Source organism: Etheostoma spectabile, chromosome 7 (assembly GCF_008692095.1).
Source record: "Etheostoma spectabile isolate EspeVRDwgs_2016 chromosome 7, UIUC_Espe_1.0, whole genome shotgun sequence".
NCBI classification, from domain to species: domain Eukaryota; kingdom Metazoa; phylum Chordata; class Actinopteri; order Perciformes; family Percidae; genus Etheostoma; species Etheostoma spectabile.
In genome coordinates this window covers 6,416,483-6,439,115 of record NC_045739.1, presented here as the reverse complement: position 1 = coordinate 6,439,115, position 22,633 = coordinate 6,416,483, and the positions used below count along the sequence as shown (strand labels likewise).

Below are 22,633 nucleotides of genomic sequence, written 5' to 3'. Positions count from 1 at the left end.
AAAGTCTGTTGTTACAGTACTGCAAGAGCACTCCTTATGATCTATGTATAATATGAAAAACATTTTTTATGGATTACCCATTGTAAATATGAAATATATACTCCTTGCTTCCCTAACAATTATCCTTCATCAATATGTTTTTCTTTTATTATTGCACATCACCCTAATGGGAAACAGAGTGCCACATTTCATGGGCTTTGGGCACCTAATGAGGTCAATTACTGACTTGTCAATATCATCTGGTGCTGCCCACCATCACATCCTTTGTTTTTTTCCACTGCTAAGTAGCAGATCATCTTACCACCTCCTCAAGCACTAGGGTGCATACAAAGGCTGATTATGTTTTCTTTTTTTAATCAAGAGAAAAGTTTGTCAATAATACTGTGCAGTGGAAATAATTAGCCTCCTGTTTGCAATGAGAGCCTTGCCTGACATAGCTACAGGCCTAATTAGAATTTGTTATGACCCCCAGGTATTATAGACACGCTTACAAAGCACCCGTTTTGATTAGTGTTCTGCCACTGTCTGGAAAAAAAAATAAAATACAGCAGGTGTTTTCTAAACACTGATTGTGGATATATAGAAATCTGTAAATTTCCAACAACTGTAAAGCAAAGCATTTGCATTCTGTACTTACTTTCAATAATTAAAACAGATAAGACTGTTGGTGTGCAGAGCTACAAAGCATCCACAGTAGGTTTTCAACGGCAGTGCTTCACACACATCAACAACTGAAAGGGCAGTAGGTTTTCATGAAGTTATACATTTTTCATCACATACATTAACTTTCATTCTCAATACATTATTAATGAGGGGGGAGGGGGGCGGTGATGAAGTGAGAGATTGGCAGGGCATAAAATAGCCTCAACTCTACATTCTGATCCACCCTCACAACTTACTACTGGCTGCTGTTATCGATTAGCTCAGCTACATTTGTAGATTCAAACTACTCAACTGCTGTTGTAGCAGTTATCTGATCCTCTGGAGAGTAGTATTAATAAAAAGCATATCCCTTCATACAGTAGATGTGCTGTCGGTTGTGTACTTTCGCAGAAAGGTGTATGAAACTTGCGCTGTCAGACTAACTAAACTAAACTAATCAGGAGCAGTGGGCAGCCATAGTATGGCGCCCGGGGACCACCTCCAGCTGTAATGCCAGTGCATATGTCAAGGACAATGGCAGGAGTTACCTAGCACGCATGTCTTTATGGGGGGGAGGAAACCCACGCAAGAACATGCCAACTTCACACAGAAAGGCCCTCGAACATAGCACTCAGCAGGGCCTACCTGCTCTGAGCCACCATGCTGCCAAATTGAAGCTGATTGGTGCATTTCACCTAACACGGTGCAGTTTTAAAAGTTTAAGCTTACAGTAGGTCACTGCGAGAAAAAGGCAGTGTTTATAGTCTCAACTGTGCTTAGTAATATTAGTGGGAAGTTTTGTGCCTTCCTCCAACCTCAATCCCATCAAGTTGGTGTCAACACCGGCTGTAACTCCTGTCTGTCAGTGATCAATGACTCCATCATGTGCTCCCAGAATAAAACGTTATCCTACAACTGCATATTCTGTGTGTCAGAGGTGTCAAAGACTGCCAGAGGCAATCATCCCTGTTGCTGATGTCTGCTATATTATACAGTACGTTTTCAGGGGTATATATACAGTGCTGCTCATGAGTATAGGAACCCCTGCTTAAGTTGACTAAAAAAAATCCTCTTTTGGAAATTGATCTTAATGCCTTCATTAAAAAAGGAGGAACAATCCAATCCTTTAAGGACACCAGTTTTCTTTGTAAATGAATAATGTATCATAAATAAATAAATGTTCTTCCTTAAAATACATGGGGCACGAGTACAGACACCTCCATGTGAAATTCCCATAGAGGCAGGTGCATTGTTATTTTTAAAGGCCAGTTATTTCATGGATCCAGGGTACTATGCATCCCGATAAAGTTCCCTTGGCCTTTGGAATTAAAATAGCCCCCCGCCCCCATCATCACATACCCTTCACCATACCTAGAGATTGGCATGGGGTACTTTCCGTAAAATCATCCCTCAATGCAAATCAAACCAGCTATTAGGCTAACTGAAATAAAACCATGCCTATCTCTAGGTATGGTGAAGGGTATGTGATGATGGGGGGGGCTATTTTAATTCCAAAGGCCAAAAAAATGTTATCAGGATGCATAGTATCCTGGAGCAATGAAATAACTGGCCTTTACAATAAAAATGTGCCTGCCTCTATGAGAATTTAACATATTCATAATGTAAAGGAAGAACATTTATTTACATTAGTCATTCACAAAGAAAATTGGTGTCATTAAAGGTTGGAATTTTCCTAATTTTTTAAAATTAAGACAATCAATTTATTTATTTCTCTTTTTAGTCAACTTCAGCAGGGGTTCCTATACTCATGAGCAGCACTGTAGGTTAAACGTTTACAAAAAGGTATGTGTAAATTAGGTGCCTCCTTGAAGAATGTTGCTAATTTTAACTACTTTGTTGCAGAGTTACATTGTTTTCTCATTACTATAATGTACTGTATATATTGTTTTGTACCCATAACATGTAACCACAAATTTAAAATCATGTGTTATTCAGTTCATTTTTGAACAGTAAAATCTATATTTAATCAATGTAAGAAACAGGGCCTTTAAAGCCAGTGTCAAGAATACTGTATACATCTATGAAAATATGTAAATGAGTAAGTCGCCCACAGTAAGAGGATTGTTCGTGTGTTGATAAATGATTACATTCAATTTGCAACATAACCCACCTCATAATCACCAATTAGACTGAGCAATGTAGGAAGTTATGGGCATGTGTCAAGTGTTAAAAATAACTGACTGTCTCTTTGCAGTAAGTCATTGTCTAGAGAAAATGGGTCTGGAAATAATCAGGGATTCTGTATAAGCTTAAAAAGGTAAAATAACATGCTTGTGTGTCAGATTAAATGCTATTTAAATATACAAAAGAAACAATATTTAATGCCTTGATTAATTCCTAAAGCAACTTTTCACATACACATTATTGCTAGGATTACATCCAGAAGCCTTCATAGCAGCTTCTAGCGCTACACAAGAAAAATAAAAAAATCAAATTGTCTTGTATTGCAATTTGTACTGAAAATGTACATTTGTCACATCAGCATGGGTCACCAACCAGTGAAACTGTTTCTGACCTCTCCAGAATAAGCCATCATTACACAAGCTCTATACTAAGAGAATTTGAGAGCAGATATTAGTCATTGTTATTGATACTTCTCCAAGAGATGTAGGAGCAAAGAGCCAAAAAAAGAAAAACTGCCCACCTAAATGCCACAGAAAGGGAGCACTTCTCTTAAAATATCGTCTCACAGGGGCTGCCTGCTGGGTATTTGGTTTATTACAACAAAGTGTACAGCTCATGTTATAGCCAAAACCAGCCAACCATTGGACCCTATCGTAGCTTCTATAAACAAGAACGTGACAACATACTGTAAAGCAAGGCTACAAATGACCACAGGAACCATATTTGATGACAAAATAAATTTGGAAAGCAAAGTGTGGTGTATGTTATTTCAAATCTACTTATTTAACTTGAAAATGCAAACCCCAACATATCACATAGTTTGCATTTAATTCTCCCACTTGTAACAAAGCCCATTACTGCTTTTGATCATGTAAATATAACATGTATCAACATGTGAAATGAATGCATATTGCATTCTAATTTATCTTTGAATTGTCAGCCCTTTAATACACGTATGCACATAGATATATATAGTGAAAACAATATTTAATCCAGTTCTATTTTTCAAATAAAAAAGTGACTATACACCATCTTTGAGGCTTTACAAATAGTATTACATTTTATTAATATATTTTCATAAAACAAGTTTAAGACTGTATCAAAAACTCAGTAAAAACATTAGATTTTGAACCATTTTTTCTTATGGTGATATCAGATATGAAATTTACATAATTCACATATTGTTGTGGTTCCTTTGTTCCCCATCATATTGATATAATGCATTGTTTTTTTGTGATGGGAAGGTAAACCATTTTTTGTACCCTTACAAACTATAGTCATTTTTTTCCCCCATGATTGTGATAAATCTAGACATACAATTAAAAAATAAAAATCATTTCCCACCCTGGCCCTCCCTTTCCCTACTAGGTTTACTGATAAAACACTAACATTATGGAGTTGTTTAATTTCACAGGCACACAATTATGTACATCCCCTTGTCCCCATGTCTCATGTGACCTGACCACAGGCAGTGCACTTAACATAACAGTGCAACACCTAGAGGCAGAGCAGTGATAATACAGTACTCTAAGCCCACACCGCTCATTCTAACAAAACTAACTGAAATAAGACAGTGGCTCCAGCTCTGTCACCATTCTCACCCCGCTATGAACCACAGCATTCCATTGGCCCCTTCATTGTTGTTGTAACAACCCCACATGGTTTTCTGTGTGACCACAGACATCACCTTGGCAACAGACAAAACCAATCATCGCACAGGCAGGTTCAGTGGCACACACATTAACAAAAGGAAAAAAAAAAAAAAAGTTTCTCTCTTTTCTTTTTTTAAACTTAATTAGGCTACATCTACAACAGGCGTGATCAGTGTGATGTCCTTTGTGATCAAGGACCAGAAAAATCTCAGTCATGTGGTAAGTTCAAGGATACAAAAAGAAAATATTTTTTTCCTTATTGGACTACCACTTACTGCGTTCAAATATGCGCAAGACACATAGTGCAAGGTTTAACAAGAAGTTGCATAAGTGCAAGGTTTGCATGTTATTGTCAAGAGGGAGCAAAGCAGAGGGAAAAACAGGAATCAAAAGTCTAGAAACAAACAGATTTTTTTTGTAAATAAAGTTTTTCATGCTTTCAGTTTGGCTTCTTGTATTTCATTCCCCTCTGGAAATAACAGGTGCAAAATCTTAGTAAACCTAGCCGAAGGACAGATAAGAGTGATATAGAACTCATAAAGATAACATTGTGAGGGAGAGCCTCCAGTCAGTTGTCATGGTGACATCTGCTCAATGGCCCTGTGGGCTTCAGTCTTTCCAGCTTCTTTATTATTTTCTATACAATAGAAATAGTACATCATTGAAGATAAAATTGACTCTTCTTGGCAAAAAAAAAAAAGACAAAAAAAAGAATATGCAAGAAGTCAAAAGCAGATCTGAAGGACAACAAACAAAAAAAAAAAAAGTGCTGGAATTATAAACTGTTCCCCATCCATTTGCCCTGTGCCAGTAGTAGAATTGTACGATACATTGTCTTATCCATGATGGTCAAATATGTGGGTATGGTTGCCTGCTCCTCTACAAAGTCAAAGCGATTTCATCAAACACATGTAAAATTACGCCTGTAGTAGTTTAACAAGCATCCCTACATTGCACCTGCTTTCCAAACTGAAAGCTCTAGCATGCGTTAGGGAGGCACATAGGGAGGTGGGGACCTGTATGAGGTCATGTTTTTGGGCCGAGAACCTTTGCCCTCTATGGGGACAGTAAATGGTGGTGGGGGTTGGTAAGGAGGTGCATTAGGATCATCATCATCTTGATAGACAGAATACTCCTCCAGTAGATCCTGATTAAGCAGGGTACTGTGAGGCCCAGCCATGTTAGGGTACTCTGGAGGGGGAAGTGGGGGCTTTTCCTCCTGAAGGATAAGAGGGATGCTGGAGGACGGCGGCGACTTGGAATCATCCAACTCATCTGCAAATATTATGGGAACACCTTTCTTGATGAAAGTGGCCTGCTCCTCTATGGTCATCTTCCCTCTACGCTTCTTGCGGTAGCAAACCATGGCAATGATCCCAGCTATGAGCAGCAGGGCAGCTACCACTACAGCCGGAATGACAGTGTGTAGGTAAACGTCGTCACTGCTCCTACGACCTGTCCCAGGCGAAGGTGTAGCTGTAGGAAGAACAGGCATAGGCACCTCTCCTGGTGGGATGAATGTGTAGCTCTGACATTTATTGGTGCCACGAATCGAGATGTTTATGGGTTTGAATTCAGGCTCCATGGCTTTGATAAAGGCCAGTTTAGGTGTCCCTTGGGGATCAGAGATCCTGTTGCTGAGAACTGTGATCTGGTCCTTTGGACAAGAACTCTGCTGAAGACTGTTGTTTGTCCATTCTACAACAATGGAGCCTCTAGTGATGCTTCCCAAGGTTACTGTGCTGCTGTTGCGATCACCAACGGCATAAGCTAACTTTTTGGTCAAAAGAATCTTCTTATGGACATCATTGCTTAACGTTTTGGGGTCACCATGGAAACGAGCAGCAAACACAACTGATGGTTTGTCAATAGTAGACCAACGGTTGACTTGAACTTCAAATGCATCCATGATGCTCTTCCCACCTTTGTCAGTGGCCAACATAAAGTACTCATGTTTCCCCTCGTGCTGCTCTTCTGGGAGGCCATACAAGAGCTGGATAGTGCTGTTGAACTGTATCCAGGATGTTTCACTCACTGCTTCTTTGGGGGTCCTTTTCAAAGTCAAACGCAGCTTATCAGTAGTACCATCCTCCCTGTCAAAGAAAGTATCAGGAGGAATCTTAACCTCAAAGTATGTGCCAACCCATGCATTCACCTGATCAATGGCGTTACGGATTTCTGGGTTTTGATTCAAGTCTGGAGCCAAAGAGAGAGGAGTGGTGCGTTTGGGTGGTTTTGTAGTGGTGGACTTGGGTTCCCTGGGAGCTGGGGTGGAGGTTTTGGGTTTCTTGGGTTTCCTTGTGGCAGAGGGTTTGGGTCTTTTGGTGGTGCTTGGTGGTGTTGGCAGAGCAGTGGCCTCCACAAATGTAGGTCGGGTCATGGTAGGCTGAATAGGGATGGTGCTTGTAGTTCCTAGCACTCTTGTGGGTTGGGGAGGTCCAAAAACAGGTGTGTGGGCTATTTGATCTCTGACCTTCATAGTGGGCTTCACTGGAAGAGGCAAAGGGCCTCGGACAGGGGGAGCAGAGTTGTCTGTTGCTGGGGCAATAGAAGGCGAGGTTGGGGTGGGAACAACCCGTAGAGGGGGCTCTGGGTGAGTAGTCGGAGGAAGCAGGGATGGCACTGGAGTAGGAGTATTGTACAACTGCCGCCTGACCCGTTTCACTCCATGGGGCTTTTTGTTGACAATGTGCCAGCCAACCACTGGGTATCCCAGACTGGCAGACATGGTCCCATCCTTTGCTGAGGAATGGACACTGTTAATGTCAGGAATACTGCCCTGGTCAAGGGCACATCCAAGTTTCCATGACAGTAGGGCCCCATTCTCCACCACCTTCTTGGCATTCCCTGGTCCAGCCATGAAAGCAGACATGTCAAATAAGCGATTATTGACAACAGGGACCACTCTCATGTGCTCCAGGGGCACATGAGAGAATTTTCTCATAATGCCCAGTAAGTTGACCCTCTGTTCAGCAACCATCTTTGTCAAGTCAGCATCCAAAATGACAGTGAGGACCGTTACGAGCTCCTCGGAGCCACAGGTGAAAGGCTGGATGCCACTGATATCAGACTGTAGAGTTAGCAGGGCAGGCTCAGTGTCTGCCCGTTCTTCTGGGTACACTTCAATGGAGAAGACCGTACTAGGGAACACTTGGCTGCCAGTCTTCTCAATTATCTCCTCTCCAGACACCAAGATATGATACACACCTTTATCCTTCTCCAGGGCCAAGCCTCTCAGAATGCAGCTTTCATTGTCCCAATATAGCCAGGAGGGTAAAGTCTCCTTTCCCATCTCAGTGAGCTACAAGAGGAAAAAAAGAGAAACACTATTACTGTTTTGGATTGCAAAGATACTTCTGAGATGTAAATTAAGTCAAAAGGGAGAAAGTAATTACTTATTTCATTCAAGTGATAATTCACTTTGAAAATATTTATGAATGAACATTACAAGTTACCACGACCCAAGTGATGTCCTAAAATTGGTTTGACCAAGATTTTTTTTTTTTATAAATAAGATGAAACAGAGAGAAGCAAGTAAATATTGGTAATTGTGAATTTGTAACTAGGAAATGTTTGGCAATGCTGAATTCATTACTGTAACATAAAAAATAACCCTTTATTTTATTCTATGTTTGGTACTGACCAAGTTGCTAGTGAAACAGAAACTAGAAAAACCAAGCAGAAGAGATGAATGCAAAACTTTCAAATATCTAGAGTAAAAGCAGGAATGCTTTCACCATCTCCCCAACCCCTTCCATATGCCATTCAGTGTATACAATCTCACCATATGAACAGGAAGAAAGGTGAGCTTGTATTTATAATAACTAAGTGAATCATCACTCTACATGTTGAGGCCAAAGTCAATCAGCTTCAATCTGCAGTGATAAAACTGAAGGGATAAATCATATATTTCTACAGGTAAGAAAAACACTGGTCCTCATTTGAGACAGTATAGAATACAAAAAGGTAGTTAATGTTTACTCGCATCCTTTGACACTCATTTTTCATTACAGTTCAAATGATACTGGGGTTGGTTCTGTTTAAACTAATAAAAAAGGCCCCTCCCAAGTATAAAATGGAGGGAAAAGACCTTCAGTACAACAATAAAGTCCTCCCATACACCCCACTTCATTAGACAGTCTTTTTTTAACAAAAATGCTGTTCACACTAACTGATTAATTCTGATCTCATAAAATTTATGTTGAAGAATTTAGATTTGTGAGGTTTGTTAGTACTAACACAATATTTCGTTATGAGGCATTCAATATTACATGCCAAATGTTTCCAGCATAAAATTAACAGATTTATCAGATTTAATTTTTCCTAGGTCTAATCTTTAGGTTACTTACATGGACATTACAGGTTGCATTGGAAGGTCCTGGGGGAACCTTCAACTGGAACACCTGGCCCACGATTGCCGAGGAGTCAGGGATGCCAGTGTGCACTCCCCCATTCTTTGCAGAGGAATCTGGGATAGCTGTAGGCGGCCCATCACCAACTGAAGATGCTGCAGCTTGGAGCTCAGAGAGCACAGATGACTGCATAGAAGCCTCTAGTTCTACAGATATCATCTCCACCAGTGTCTCTTGCTGTTCTGGCATGGAGCCCTGGACCATGGTCACCAGAAGCCCTATTACTAGAGGGATAGTTCTACAAGAAAGAAGCCTGCTTCTCCCAGCATTCCCACAGCTCATGTCTTTCCTTTTATAGTGCATAGCAATAGGATTTAGGGCTGCCCAACAGATGTCTATAAACAACTTAAGAGGCCACATGCATGGACGTCAGTCTGATGATATGCTTGTGGGTCAGATTCCCTGGTTATTGGCTATGCTCACAGATGCAGTCGTTTCTCTTTGTTGTCCGCTGTGATCCATGAAGTGATCTTTGGCAGCCTGTTAAACAGCCATTTCAGCCAGCTACATGAGAAAAAAAGAAAAACAAAACATGAGTGTGACAAAGTGACAAAAAAAGAAAAGAAAAATAAAGTGCAAACATTCAAGTTGTATAACTGCTTACGCTATAAAGTTTCTGCTGATACCAATTCATGCTTAGGGACTTCACCTTGGGACGCACTGATCCAATTTATTACTCAGTAAATGTATATCTATTTATTTATTTCTTACATTTAGTTTTACAAAATTAGCAATGCAATGTGTACATCAAGCCTTAAACATTAAAGAATGATCCCGGTCACTTCCACACAGTGATGCAAGCAGCCTAATAATTAAACACTTGTGTTGGATCAGTAATACCGTGTGTTTGGTACTTTTCCTCCGTAATAACCAAAAAATTAATTTAATTTAAGTTTTTATTTAGAACATTTTACACTCCGCACAAAATTAAACTCCCTCACTCCCTCTCCCCTCCCCTTCCAAACCCGTCCCTACAAACTATCAAATAATTAATAGTTTCTTACACTGCATTTTTTATCCTTGTTTCTTATTCTATCTTTTTAAAACTTTATGCTTTATGTAAAGTGGTTTGAATTGTCTTGTTGCTAAAATGTACCCACAACCTCAGTACAAAGCTGTGTGTTGGAGCTCTGCTCTCTGTCAACATGCAGAGAGGACAGATATACTTGTTGTTATGCACTCTCAGGTGCAAAAATTTGGCACCGTTTGATTTAACATGAATCGCCCTCGGTAATACCGATGTAAGTCGGTCGGAACCAAATTCAGTACACAATCCTAGTACTCGGCAGGGCTCGGCAGCGCTAGTTTGTGTCTTTTAGGTCCTAGCTTTAGCGGCAGACTGTTGTACGTCCGCTGTTGGAATTCTCTACAGTGAAATACAGTCACACTTTTACGCAGTTTAGACGTCAGCATTTTAACCATGTTTCATCCAGTTACTATTGTAGCTAACGTTACCTGCTGCCAGATGTAACGTGCCATTACTGCTAGCGTGGCAGGCAGCAATGTTTTCTGTTGCCTTTAACTTCTGTAGATACCGGTGCCATATTAGCACTGTATTTTAACACGCGCCAGAAAATTGCGTTGCCTGTATGTTTTCACGGCAAACGCACGTGCGGAAAGCAGTCGCATAACAGCTGAAATGTTGCAAATGGACTAAATCTGGTTGCCAAGGGCAACCGTTTTACTGTCAAGCCCTGTAGAGTATGGTGGAGCAGTTCCATTGTTCTAATACTTTGAAAGAAACATTAGGGAAATAGTATATACTTTGCTGAGTCCTAAATCACACACACACACACACACACACACATACACATACACATACACATACACATACACATATATATATATATATACATACACATACACATATATATATATATATATATATATATATATATACACACACACATATATATATATATATACACATATATATATATATATATATATATATATATATATATATATATATATATATATATATATATATCACGTTTATCATCTAGTGCAATATATTTACTAGGCTTGTGCCGATTGGGAATTACATCAAGTATCGAAGAGTCAAACAGATAAACAGTTGTTTTTCCCTGCCAATTGTAACCAACTAAATTGTCTCTGAACCAGGAAATTCACTATGAAGTCTATAAATGCCTGTAAGTCTGACTTTAAGCTCATTTTAATTATGCATCTCATGTGTTAACTTTGTCTTAACACAGAGCAAAACTAGTTTCTCATTAGAAAAGATAAGGAGGGAGGGCGATGGCCTTGTATGAACCTCCATGTCTAGTCCATTTTATAAAGACTAGTGATAAGTGAAGGAAGAAGCAATTTTGTTGGAGCACACAAAAACTGGCTGAAAACACTGATCCAAAAATGCATGCAATTAGATATTTGTGCCAACAGCATAGATATATTTCCATTTTCAATTTAGATTCTACACATGTAGTTTCAAAGAATTAAACTATAGAAAAAGGACACATTGATCTCCTTTAAAATCTTCACTTCTACATCATGGCATTTTCAGTAATAGTGATTCTCACGAGATGCATAAGTGTCAAAAGTTGTTTGTCTTGGTTGTAAGTTTTAATTAGGTGCCCTGGGGGTTGGAATTAGATTCTCTATTGTGCTGACCCAGCTAACCTCAATTCTGTAGCACTCAAACGGGCAGAGGAGAGTCATCCAATTGCCTGGAATCCTAATGCCTGACTAGCACAAGGCTGGGACGTCAACTTAAACAAAATATTGCCTGTTCTAAACTGCTCCAAATCCAAATGTCTTCTTACAGAGGGTCTTAGTAAAATACATGTCCTTCTCTGGCCAACATTTTGATCAACAACCTGTGTCATTAAATCAGTCAATTTATACAAAAGGCATCTTTCCAAGAATGTTTTATGCTGTTTGAACTCACCCCCACAATATTTGGACAATAATTATAAATACAATAAACAGCCAGTAAAGAGGGCTGCACTGCAATGGGATAGGGACTTCGTGGAATCCAATTCAAATGGTTCAATCACCAAATGTATGTATTTATTTACCTTAGCACAAGCATGAAGAGACGCTTAACCTCATTGGTTAGCACAGCTATAAAATGTAATGAACTTAATGAAGAAGTCATTAAAATCAACCATGCATCTTCCAGTAAACTGTATACCACCCAATGCTGTAACAAATAAAGCTTAGCTTCAGAAGATTAGTTTGCTTCTCTCACTCATCCACAAGCTTTCCCTCTACTACACTCTCCTCCACTGCAGTGATGTCTAAAATTCAAACATCTGGTTTGTATTTGTTCAAAACTCAATTAAGAAGCTTGTTTGTAATTTGTGTATTCTTTACCAAAGATAACTCAGCCTTTGAAAATCCCAATTATTATTTTTTACTAAGTAACTAACGATGTAGTTGAAATTAGCTCATGCCAAATCAATATTAAGCCTGCCAAAGTCATACTACTAACAGCTCCTTTTGCAACTTTGGTTTCTGTGTATTCAAGTGCAGTCTCTCTCCTTCACAAATAACTGCCCACCTTATTCTGATCTAATCATACAATTGAAAGAAGCTAGTATCTCGATAGTGGTGTACAGCTCAGCCAGTGCTACTGAGACAGGCCAACCCACTGCTTTTGCATTAGAAAATGTATGATTCATCATTGGACAAAAACCTACATACTAAAAGGCAGCTACTGTCAGAGACTAATAACATGTAGGCTACTGTATGCAAGACCAAACAACTCAGAGCACATTGTCTAACCTATGTATGCAGATTTAAGTGTAAATGACAATGTTTCACCTAACCCATTAACCAGGTTAAGACATGCACCTTATCTGAAATTTTTATCTATTGAGTCAGTTTAGTGTGGTATTTACCCCCACTCCACCAACACTCTTCTGAGTCTTAACATCCTAGACAAAATAAAACACTAAAGCCAGGCTCAGACTTCCGGAGTTTCAGACAATTTTATCCCCAATTCACCTGTCCTGATAAACTGTGGAGAAATCTGGTACAGTACATGGGTTGGTACCGATGTTTGGCCCAGATTATCTGATAACGTGAGCGGTTTACAGAAGTAATCATAAACCCCCCCCCAAACAGTTTGCAGCCCTAACAGGGCCACCCTGATAATTTTAAATGTTGGATATTTAGATGTTAGAATCTGTATAAGTAAGTCAGTACTTTCACTATAAGATAATGTAGAGAAAAAAAAGAGGTTGGTGCATTGCTCCCTCCAGCACAATAGTTTTAAGATTTATATTAATATTCTGTAGTGTGCAATGGGTTATTTTCAAATCTTGTAGTGTGTGAATGTTTGACATAAGAGAAAATATCAAATCTGTGAAGAGTCTCCTTATGTGGGAGGTGCAAACTGATTTTAAAATCAGTATTTTAAATCTCCTGTAGTCCCTTATTAGCAAGAGGCTGAATCTTCAATGGACTACAATATGAAAACTGTAAAGGCAGAGCATATTGCATTAAGTCATCTATCAATTGGTGGTTATATGTAGAATATAAATATTAACATGAAAATAGGTTTTATACATAAACTTAATTCAGAACGAGCACACCTCAGGCTATTGCCATACTCAGAGGGAAAAAAAGCTACATCTGAGCATCAAAGTAAGCTCTCCACAATGTGGCCTAGATTCTATCACGTTCCAATTTCAGTGTGCAAGTAAATCAGAATCCAATCAAAATAAGAAACATTTTTAATATGTTGATTCAGAGTGTACCAACACACTGTTCATATGAACAACAAAACATTAAAAGGAAAACGTGCATAATAGAACATTTAATGAGTATTAGTCATTTGAGAAAAAAGGCCAACCATGTATGTTGTTAAGAGGATGGACCTTAAAAGCAATACGTATAACTTAAAAATAAAACTGTTCTTGCATCACTCTAAGAAGAGAGCACAAACAAAGCCTATGCCTATTTGTTGAAAAACAACCTGCCTTAATTACATTTCACATTGCTAATAGAAGGGTTAACTGTGCCACAATGTTATTATCGTGACAATTTCCAACAGCATCTGGCTAAGCTATATAGCGCTCTTGTTAAAATATTCAAGACATGACGTTTCAAAAGCCCAAGTTGCAAATACAAAAAGGTTTTATAAAAGTGTTATTTACTAAATGTATTTGGTTGTTAGTACAACTTCCTTTTACCACTGGACACATTAAAACCAAACTGTTCCACGACAAGACCTTTTTTATGTATGGTAGACAGTGCAATGACACAGGCTTGAGTGTAGGTGATTTCTTCCCATTTCACAATGACGCCTTCACCACCATGGGGGACGAAACCGTTTACAACCATGCTTTCTGCAGTTCAACAGTAGTTAAAACTTGAGAACCATCAAAAATAATTAGGGCTCCGATGCACAGTGGCACTCTGGGCCAATTGAATTGACGTACCACATCCAGCAGCCTCTAGATAGTGCATGAGCTGAATAACAAACATATATCCACAAGACAAGCTTGCTTTGCAATTGGATGTTTCCCTTGTGTTGGCCTCTACACTGTTCAACCAAGTAATGGAATATGTGAGAAAACAAACTCGGGCTTGGCTGAGTGAAAGTCTAACCTAGCACGATGACCCGAGAGCAACTCGTTTGACGCTACAGAAAAACCACTGTATGCTGTCAAAACCCAGTGTTGGAAGTCAACACATTTCTTGTGTGTATTTCTATCAATTCAGGAGTAACTGAAGCCTGATGGAACATTAAAGTTTCAAGTGCAAAACAACGGCAACATAATCTCTGCTCTGTAAAGCTTCCCAACAAGTTACATTTGCATCTGAAAATTAGCCGATATTTTCTTAATTCTTGTTTAAACTTATTAACGTGTCGTACTGCTAATGATTGTGACATCACTATCTACACACGTTCTAAATCGTTAAATGACAGCATGGTTAAAGCAAATCTCCTGGAATTAGCGATAACGTCCAACTCGGAATTTCACGTTAACTAACACTAGTAACGCTAAATTAGGCTAAACCAGCCCTTACCAATTTAACACCAGCAACGATAGAAACCTGGGGTTGAGGTCAGCAAATGATGATTTGTATCCTCTGATTAAATAAAATCACCGAGATTACTATCATAATCAAATGTTTCAGGTTAGACATTTGAGCCCCAGCGGCCAACGGTACTTACAGCTAACATTGTCTAAAACGTTAGCTACCGGGGCCCGTAGTTGCCCCCGTTTCTACTGGATGTTGACGAGGCCTTAGTTAATAACGCTACCTACGGCATTCAACCTTGATAAAACATTTAACAGCCTACACTAAGTAAATTGTCTTTATGGGAATATGTATCCATAAAAGCTGTAAATCCAATAACTAGCTACCGTTAGCTAGCGGTGTTAATCCTGCATCTGTACATCGCTAGCACATAGCTAGCTAGCTAAATGCACCTGTTTTATTCTAGGCGGAACCAAGCAGCGAGCTGGTGCTACCAGCTCTCTCAAAATATTGCAGCCAACGTTAGCTCAGTTAGGCTGCACTGTTGAAGCTCTGTTACTAACAAAAGTTTGCTGCTTGGCAATAACCTCCATAAGGCAGTGTTAACATGAGCCAGCTCCATCACTTTCAAAGTCGAATAAGAGCGAATGGACTGAGCAATGATAGCCACTGAGTAAGGCTGACTAACAAGCTAACGGCAAGAGAGTAACGTTATGCCGACGACAAAAATAGCTCGTTACCTGTCCTGTCAGCGGACGGGAGTCCGTGCTAATTCTTTATATGAGCCGAGTTAGCAAAGATGACGAGGGTGGCATTTTTAACGATGCTACTGCTAAAACAGCGACTGAACCCAAAATTCAAACTGACCTTGTTAGCGAGCTAACGTTAGCTAACTCGCGCCGTAATGTCTCCTCTTCTTCCCGTAGAGCGCCGCGGAGACTTCCAAAATGCCATTAAACATGCGCTTTCCCTCAACGCTAGAAACACATTTCTAGCATTTAGAAAGTAGACTAACTGGGCACAGTCAAGGGTACAGATAAATCACTGGTTCACTTAATCTACAGATAGTTCGCTGCTTTGTTGCAACCCCTCCCCTGCTGCCTCTGTCCTCTTCCCAGACAGGTCTACAGGTTGAGGCCAATCGTGTGTACCAGCGTGACTCCGCCTCCCTTATATCTGAAGATATGCAGGTGAAAAAATAAACTGTTGAGGACACTTAAATTGAGAGTTTAGATGCACAGTGCCCACATATGTGCGCCGAATGACCTCACAATTATATAGCAAGGCTACACAATTTAATACTCCAACATGAAGGCATGTATAGACTAGATGAAAGGTGACGACGGGACCGATCGAGCTACTCACTGGTAAACAGAAATAACCTTTTCCCTCGTTTTTTTTATTGGAAAAAAAAACTTGGATTGAGGTAGCATTACGCACTGTGACAGCTTCATCATGTTTCTGAGAACATTCAACACAATTTAGTAATGGCATGCTTATACTTTTGGGACCTTGACATATAACAACCATTAGCAATCCATTAATTTTCAGGTTGTAAAAATGTAATATAAAACTAGTGTTTCTGTTAGCATTTTTACTGTGAGAAAGTTACCATCTTATCAATAAAACAATTAGACAATAGAAAAGTTTCAAATCCTTTCTTCCTTCTCCTGTGACTTTATAAAGCAATGATCAGCCAACAAACATGCCAAGACCTTCATGGCTTTTATTTCCTGCCATGCACACAGATTTCTTATGTTTATATTTTCACAATGAGGCATTATAAAGCTGGTAGATGTTACTTAAGCACTGGGCTAAATGGATGTTAATAAAATCCATTGTTCTGTTTCTATGAAAATATGTCTATATGATGATTAAAAGCACCAAACACAAAGATATTTCCACCTACATTATTGTCCTGTAGTGACTGAAGTTAAATACACCACCGAAGAGATCTCTCTGATACCAGATTGGCACAATGTCATTTTAGTTATATTTGCTCATGTTTTCTAAAGTCAAAGTCACACAGTAAAGATGAGGCCACTCACAGTTTAAAGGGTAAATGTGTTCAAAGAACCGTGCTGAAATAAGTAAACAGCAGAGTGACTTATTTTCTTTTTTTTGCTGGTTAAAAACAATGTCAGTAATATATCTTATCTTCAAGACATGTCTACATCCCTTTTTTCTAAACTAAAGTCTCCATGTCAATACAAAAGTTCTATATTGACTTTGTTACTCATACTCAAAATGTCATAAGTGAAAATCTAACTTTAGAGGAAAAAAACATCAGCTGGATGAGGAAATTTTGTGGGGTTTTGACAAGGCGTGTAGGGTATCATAGCATAGAAGGCTTATCAACCATGTTGCACAAAGTTTGCAATAATGTGCATTTGCATCAGTGCATTCAGGCTGCTGAGTGAAGGCAACTGTGATGTTAGTCACAAGATTCAAGCATGGGGTTGTGTAAGGGTTTAAAAAGTGTTGTCAGGTTATTTTGTTATTGTTGAAGTAGATTTAGTTCATGTGATGTATTAACTCCTCAACAAAATAATAATATAAAAGTATAAGTAATCATTTCTAAGTTAATACACACAAATTCAAGATTGAAGTTAAAGTACAAAAGTATAATCATTAAAAAGCACTTAAAATATGAGAGTAAAAGTACTACTTGGGCAAAGTTATACATGTCATATTATTGGAATATTATTATTAACGCTTTAAAACATAAGCAGCATTTTAATGTACAGCTGGTGGAGGTGGAGCACATTTGAAACTGCTTTATGTACTGTTCTCTACTGTTATCTACAGCACAGCATCATATTTTATAAATTGATTCAAACAAATGTGTAGTAAAAAGAACAATATTTCCCACTGAACTTAAGTGGACTAGAAGTATAAAGTTGCATAACATTAAAATACTTGAGTAAAGAACTTTACAGTAAATGTACTTACTAGTTACCTTCCATCACTGCTGTTACCTCAATTAATATTATAATATATTATGAAGCTTTCAGTATTACAGTATGCTACAGTTAATATTGGTTTGTGAATTTGTGAAGCAGCCATTCAACCCACGTCCTGCTCACCAGCTTTCTGCACTGCAAAAGATTCCTTGAGATGACTTTTCTTCACCTTGACAACTACCTACCTTCCAATTTAAAGGCAAAACAGACACATACGAAGAAGGTGACATTTCTTTGTTAAGCTCTCTTTGAGCTTATATGAATGACTGGTTATATTAGCCTGCATTATTATGGTTTTAAATAGGGCATGAGCTCTATTGGGAACAATATTTAAAAGAAGAAGGAAGAAGTTTAAAGAAAGAGGAACTTCTCCCAGACTGACAGCCAGTGTTGAAATAGAGGCAAGCAGCAGATTAAAAATCAGTCACTTTGCCAACAAATAATTAGATGTCTTTTACTTCACAGAAACTATTTGCGTGAAATATGTTCCATTTATGTGATGTCATCATCATATATTGTCATAAACTATAAACTGTGTGAATGTCTTGGTACAAAAATTGACTCGATGTTCAACAAAGAAAGAGCCTTTACATACCAATAAAACCCTGTGTGAGCTTGATTAGGATTTTAAGATGGAAAAACTGAGCTTGTCTGTAATGGTTCATAGACCTGTCAATCATCTGAATCCCCCTGACTCTTTCTTCACCCCTGCAAGGCAACAGTATGGACAAAGTGCACACATAACAAATTGTAAAATGAGTATCTAAATGAATGTTTTGGAACCTTTTGTTGTAATTGTTTTGTACCTCATAATTGTCTCTTAATGTAATGAATACACCATCAGCATAAGTTTAATATGTAAATTGCATTGATGTCAGCAGAGAAGAATACATGCATTTCCTAGCAGTTGCTGTTCTCTCGTCCCATTGTTTACAATTGAGACATATTATGGATGAAAGATTTCCATTGCAAATGCATCAGCCAGCTCTCATTTTGCCAAAACACACATACACAAAAACACCTGCAGGTCTACCAGACCATGATAGCCGCAGCGCCGAGGGGCTTTCATGCGATTGCACATATCAATCTGACTCTTGATGTGTGAGCGAAGACCAAGAAAGAGTGGATTACAAATCAGCTGACTCCCCACCTTTTCTTCCAAGTGACTTATTAGAAGGGTTATTCTGTGCGGGCTGTTGGACCACAGAAGAGGGGGGGCAACAACAAAAAGACCCATTCTGCTTAATATACTATGTTATGCTCAAAGATTTCTCTTTAACTCATAAATCAGAATGTCTACCCTAAAATGTTTTTTTGGTTCATTAACATTACATTACGTTACATTAATTTGCAGGTCCATTTCATTGCAATAAGCATCGAAACACTTCAAAGAATCATTCAGGAACTCATCATTTTTCCTTTTTTGAAGTTTAGTTTTTGGTCTGCAGTGGGTGTCTGCTTACTCCATCACTTGTTATGCTGATCTGATAATAGAATAGAAAGGTAGATATCCTTACAGCACCATGTCTAAACCAGAGTAAAATTACTGTTTGTGCCTTCCCCCGGTTGTCTGTTCTTGCTCAGCACAAATAAGGTTTTCCAAAAGGTTCCATCATCACTGATGATTGTTTGTACTAAGATAAATTTAGATTGTTAGCAAGCCACTGCTATGTAAAAACATCCTCTTTAGTGTAACAAAAACAAGTATTTACCAAATATTATGTCTTATTGAAAAGAAAATTGGGACTTGTAGTTTCATCTTGTACTTCTATTTACTTGTATCTCAGTGTAAATGAATCCCATCAAAGTCTTGCTGAGGTAAAATAGCCGATAATTCGCAAATTACACTGCATAATTAATCCACCGTCCATCAGAGACCCCAAAGACAATTACAGGGGATTGGACATTAGCAGTTCTGTACGTTCGACCAGTGACAGACCGGGCCACTCCATTATATTGTAAACACACAGCTTTTGAGGAAACCTCATGCTAGTCTGAGAAAAGCCTCTAATGGCCTCTGTGACTTGAGTAATACTTTTCTTATCAGAGACAAACAGGCTCAATGACTGTGAAACACAGGACATCAGCAAATATAGAAATCAGCTAATGGCATGGCCACAGGATGACCCCAATGAAGAACAGAAATCAATATAAAACCCAATTATTGAATACTCAATAGGCCCTGAATGTGTACTGCAACTCTTTAGCAGTTGCCAGAAATGCCCTTAACTCAATCTATCAGTCCTATTATGTGATTACACAGTCATAATTGTTAGTCCTTAGAAACCCTTTGCACATTTGAACTATAATACCATATTTACCTACCAGTTGTCATCAATTCCTCATTTGGACAAGTTTAGTAGTAATCATTATGATAGCTACTACCTTAGAAACATAGTTTAGTTCAGTTCTGGCTGTAATTCTTTTTCCAATGACAAAGGAATCATTTAAATGAGGTGACTGGCAGAATAACAATGATGGGACTGTGATATGGCATGTTACCTAAATATACTCATTTTAACCCATGAAAGTGGCACGGCTCTATGGATGGCTATGTGTCTGATCGTAGGTCCACTAGTCCAGACTGAAATATCTCAGAAAATATAAGGTAGAATGCCATGAAATTTGGTACAGCCATTGATGGTCCTCAGAGGATGAATCCTACAGACTGACTTGTCATATAACGCCAACATGAGGTCAACATGTTTGGTTTTTTGTGAATTGTTTTAAAGGTCCCATGTTATGCTAATTTTCAGGTTGATACTCTGGTTTCTACTGGAATATGTTTACATGCTTTAATGACACATTATTTTTCTCATACATTCTGTCTGAATATACTTGTATTTGTCCTGAGTCTGGAACACTCCATTTTAGCACCTGTCTCTTTAAGCCCCCTTCCCAAAAAAGCCCAGTCTTCTAGGATTGGTCGGCATTTCTGGGTCTTCTGCATCTGCACTCTAGTCGTCTCTGCTCTGCCACTGCAGCCAGGGAATGACTGTAACGGCACTGTAATGGCACGTTACAGTGCTTTTTTAGTTGTGGACATCACAACCGTACGTAAGTCCTTTTGGCAACGTTTAAAGGCACCATTTCTAAATACAGGCTGTGTGCATTTCTCTGTGGATTGCACGTTTAGATACTTTCACAGTATAAAAAAATGTAGCACCTCAACCTCCTTTATAATTTAAAAAAAGACATGAAAATCTCACTTTTTTCAACATGGAACCTATTGGATGTATCGTCCAGAAACTTGATTGAAACGTTCATGATGCCACACTCATGAGTCTGAATCTGGGAGAGTCAAATCCCTGCACAGAGTGACAAGCCTGTTCAGTGTAACCTGACTCTACGCCTCTCCCGTTACCTCTCTGGGCTAGATAATCATCACCTTCCTGTGTTTTTTTGTCCTCGGTGGACTAAGAGATTTATTAACTAGCAAGCAACATGTAAGGTCTCAGGAATGTGCTCCAGTTTTGTCTATTGAACCTGACGGTGACTGGCACTCAGACCTAATGTGGCAGGCAGTTCTTTCTCGGTAACTCTGCGTGGGCTGCCAAGTGTGTGGAACAGTACTCTTGCTTAATATCCGTCTGAGGCCCTGAGCTTAGGGGCAACAGAAATGGGGAGAAAGCGCAGAGACCCAACATCGGGTCCCAGGTGTGCACTTAACGCCACCTATCAATTCTGGCCTGGGGTGAGGGAGACTACAAGTCAGATCAAATCATGAGTCAGAGCTGGAGGATGCATTTCAGCCTGCCTTATTGCCTGGCTAGTCACATGATAACAGCACAGACTGAGATGGAATGAGTCAATGGCGTCTACGAGAATCACAAACACATCCATCTAGGTGATATGTGGGAAGTGTGAATTGAATCTAGACTCTGGGGCTTATCACTCATAATCCCATGTCACAGTCATATCTATGATAAGAGATGACCAGGAGAAGAAGAAAAAAAACGTTAACTGCGCTCAAGGGGAAGGAAAGGCAGCATTTGAAGCTGCCTATAATGCTGCTCCCCATGTCCACCCAGTTCGTGGTCCAAAGCTGTCTGTGCTGCTTTGTTCTGGGCTGCTACAGGGGCTTTCTGTGATACTGCAGAGCTCTCAGTGCAGGGAGCGGAGTGCAGATGCCAAAGTCCTGTTATCCAAATCTGTCTGCACTGTCTCATTTAACATATAAGAGGCTAATCTACAAGGTGGGCAGGAGATAGACCTACAAATACAAGGCCTTTCTTGTCACTCGCCATTCTCCACATTCCTTGAATGTGTATAGGCATGTGCAGACAAACAAAACCTTAAGGATATTTTTCCTTTATCCCCTTAGGCTCAGATGTGCTGTTATAGAATGCAAATAATAATGTATTTGTTCTATTTATCTGCCTGGATTGTTTTTAATCTTCCAGATGTAAATTACAGCCGCTGCTTATCCTTTTTTTTTTACTTTGCAAAATTTAATACAAAGCAAACAGTCATAGCTCCAAGCAGTACAGCAGTGCTGCTGCAAAGACCTTTGTCTTAGTATAGTTAATCAGTGTCACAAAACTGTTTGTTCTACTCCACCCAGAATTTACGAGTATTTGTAATATGGGTGGATACATAGTGTGGATACAGTATAAAGACTTCTGAGGGCTCAGTCAAACCATGACTAATGTCTCTGGTGTCCTAAACCTAACGTCAGTGGGGGTCATCAGTCTCTCGTCCCTCATCAATGTCACTTTGCCTCTGATCAAGATGAATCCCCAGTAGGATGGGGGCATTGCCGATGCAATACCTGAGTTTCAGCACCAATGTCAAAAAATGACACCTTACATTGAGAAACATAAGCATGTTTTTCTACAGAACACAATTTTAAAAGTTGAACAAA

General features: G+C 39.1%; 1 protein-coding gene across 2 annotated transcripts; it reads right to left on the bottom strand.

The window, feature by feature from the left end:
• Positions 1 to 2,964: 2,964 nt before the first annotated feature.
• dag1 (dystroglycan 1) lies at positions 2,965 to 15,951 on the bottom strand. 2 transcript variants are annotated; one of them, XM_032521914.1, is made up of 3 exons: positions 15,547 to 15,951; positions 8,789 to 9,355; positions 2,965 to 7,740 (listed from the first exon to the last, which is right to left on the bottom strand). In XM_032521914.1, exons 2-3 carry the CDS (start codon positions 9,209 to 9,211, stop codon positions 5,428 to 5,430), a joined length of 2,736 nt encoding a protein of 911 aa, XP_032377805.1. In that variant the 5' UTR covers positions 9,212 to 9,355; positions 15,547 to 15,951; the 3' UTR covers positions 2,965 to 5,427. The 2 variants fall into 2 exon arrangements, with proteins under 2 accessions (XP_032377805.1, XP_032377804.1); XM_032521913.1 differs by having other exon boundaries at positions 15,674 to 15,951.
• Between the last annotated feature and the right edge of the window lie 6,682 nt (positions 15,952 to 22,633).

What these genes read in the sequence shown, in the direction of transcription:
- dag1 (XM_032521914.1), bottom strand. Translation starts at nt 9,211, where the DNA reads ATGTGGCCTCTTAAGTTGTTTATAGACATCTGTTGGGCAGCCCTAAAT. An exon ending in ATGCAACCTGTAATGTCCAT is followed by an intron (nt 7,741 to 8,788) that starts GTAAGTAACCTA and finishes TTCCTCTTGTAG; the next exon opens with CTCACTGAGATGGGAAAGGA.